General features: G+C 41.5%; 1 protein-coding gene across 1 annotated transcript; it reads left to right on the forward strand.

The window, feature by feature from the left end:
* The first annotated feature begins 205 nt into the window (after window positions 1-205).
* Window positions 206-1446, forward strand: LOC121965656 (U4/U6 small nuclear ribonucleoprotein Prp31-like). The gene is made up of 4 exons (XM_042515790.1): window positions 206-358; window positions 459-548; window positions 875-1002; window positions 1278-1446. Exons 1-4 carry the CDS (start codon window positions 233-235, stop codon window positions 1429-1431), a joined length of 498 nt encoding a protein of 165 aa, XP_042371724.1. The 5' UTR covers window positions 206-232; the 3' UTR covers window positions 1432-1446.
* Window positions 1447-2762: the final 1316 nt, after the last annotated feature.

The raw sequence follows: 2762 nt of genomic DNA on the forward strand, positions 1-2762 counted from the left end.
TGGCTAGTCGACCAATCGCACACACACACACGCACGCACGCACGCACGCACGCACGCACGCACGCACGCACGCACACACACACACGCGCGCGCGTGTTGTAGATACACTGATAATACAGTATATTATCATATTGCCCGTGCCATCTATCCCAAATAAAATCTTTTTCTTTGCCTCTCTCTGTTTCTCTTCCTCTCTGCAGGTATCGCTGGCGGCCTCACTAACCTCTCCAAGATGCCCGCCTGTAACCTGATGCTGCTGGGAGCTCAGAGAAGAACGCTGTCTGGCTTCAGCAGCACCTCCCTGCTGCCCCACACCGGCTTCATTTACCACTGCGACGTTGTGCAGTCTCTACCACCTGTCAGTAAATACAACAACATTAATACATCACCGTCGGTGTTGTTCCACTCTGCACAGGGGACCTGGTAGCTTAAACCTGTCTCCCATTTTGTGTCTTCAGGACCTCAGGAGGAAGGCAGCTCGTCTGGTGGCTGCAAAGTGCACTCTGGCTGCCCGAGTGGACAGTTTCCACGAGAGTTCGGATGGCAAGGTGACTGTTCAGATAGAGCACATACACATTAATCCTGAATTTATGATTAGCTGTGTGCGTACTAACGTGTGCTACAAAATAACATTGTACAAATATGCAAAATTCTTTAACATTTTAGTGACCTTGTAACATATATATTTTGTTCCAACATTTTGACGATCAAAAACTACAGCATCAACCGGTGCCACATGTTTGAAATTACACCTCTGACACTGTCAGTATTTGAGAAATTAGTTTTACGAACAGTTTAGCATTTTATGTATCGCACTCAACAGTAATTTCAGTCATTTTTGACTCATCTGTTAACTTTTGTGTCATTTTTGCAGGTTGGCTACGATCTAAAAGAAGAAATAGAGAGGAAGTTTGATAAATGGCAGGAGCCGCCACCAGTGAAGCAGGTCAAACCGCTGCCAGCCCCGCTGGACGGACAGAGGAAGAAGAGAGGAGGAAGAAGGTACCGATCCTCTCAGCTGCTTTACACCTGCAGAACAGGCCAAAAAGTGGAGTGCAATATGTAGATGCTTGATGGAAAATTGAATAGATTAATGCAGCCTTTAATTTCAAGTAAAACATTCTGCAACATCAGAACACGGGGACGCAAACGAAGCTGAGGACAGAGCAGCAAAAAGCTTACATAACTCACATAGCCAAGTTTAGAATACCACCATCTTCGCCAAACGTGTATATATAACATAACCATCTCCACTCTTCTTTTCTCCTCTCCCGAAGGTATCGAAAGATGAAGGAGCGCCTCGGACTGACTGAGATCAGGAAACATGCCAACAGGATGACCTTTGCAGAGGTCAGTAAATATTGTCTCTCATGCCTCCTATATCTCATCTATTGTGTAACTAACCTCACAGCAACTTTTACGTGTATTTAATGCCGTGTTTTTCACTTTAAGGCAACAATATTCTTATTATTAATACTATTTTGAAACTGTGCCCCGTAATGGTTATTTGGCTATCAGATCTCATAATCAAGGAATGTGGTTTACTTAAAGACAAAAGTAAGTTGTGTACAAAGGCAGTGAGAAAATAGACAATGAATACACAGACACGTATACTGATGATCACACTAAATCATCTTTTTTCCAGAGCATCTAAATATAAACACGCAGATACAAACACTTGGACTAGGATGAAGGCTGTTAGCAGCTCCACTAGTTTCTTATTTCATCAGTTTACAACTGCAAATCCAACACTGCAGCATCCCGAGAGACATAGTTTGCTCTAATATTTCAGCCACAAAGCAGAATTCTAATTTAAACTACGCTGTTTACGGCAAACCCGCTGCAGTTGTAATTATTTTAATTCTTCATCTTCACCAAACCCCTTCCTGTACCTCTTGAATATGCACCCTGTTTTTTTTGTTCTGTTTATTTTTTAGTAGAAAGGTGAAAACTGTAGTTGTTGGTATGATTTAGGGCTGCAACAAAAAATCGATAAATTGATTATAATCGATTATTAAATGTGTTGGCAACAACTAAAATTATCGATTTGTTGTGTTGTGCAATTATTACTCACCGTTTCTCGCGCAGCACGTCAGGAGCGTCTCCGCTGCAGGTCAGCTGCAGCACATGTAGAGAAATGGTGGCTTGGCAATTTTTTAAGTAAAGATGGTGTTTTGATGATTATATTGACTCTATACCACTTTTTACTGCAGTTTAAAAGTCTCTCTCTGTCACAGAGATGAGGAAATACAAAGACGTCTGTTTTACTCCAACTTCCCTACTTCCTTTTCAAAACAAAAGCCCTCTGACAGCGTCTCTCTGGACAGAATCCCATCAGTTGCTGATACAAGGCATTTTATTTTGAAACATTTACAGGGCCGTGTTGTCAGCTGTGCAGAGCTTGTATAACTTCATAAATGTATATTATAATATCTGCGGCCGTGACGCAGCAGCGACGTTGCAACAACGCTGCATGTGTGAACACCTCAAGCATGACACACGCTGCAGTTCGGCAAATCAAAGTGAACATTCGTCGTTTTTTGACGAAGTAAAGAAACATAACGGTATGTCAGCATTTAGTTTTTGAATTGTTTCATATTTGATGTTGTAGTTATTTATTATTTAATAGTTTTTCACAGCTCAGGGATGTTCAAGCAACCCGCTGTTTATGCACTGCACTGTTTGCACTGTTGTAAATGGTAATCTGCTTTTAAGCAAAGTGATGGGAGAAAAAATGCTTATTTTATCATTATTTCTATTTT

Source organism: Plectropomus leopardus, unplaced genomic scaffold (genome assembly GCF_008729295.1).
Source record: "Plectropomus leopardus isolate mb unplaced genomic scaffold, YSFRI_Pleo_2.0 unplaced_scaffold21088, whole genome shotgun sequence".
NCBI classification, from domain to species: Eukaryota; Metazoa; Chordata; class Actinopteri; order Perciformes; family Serranidae; genus Plectropomus; species Plectropomus leopardus.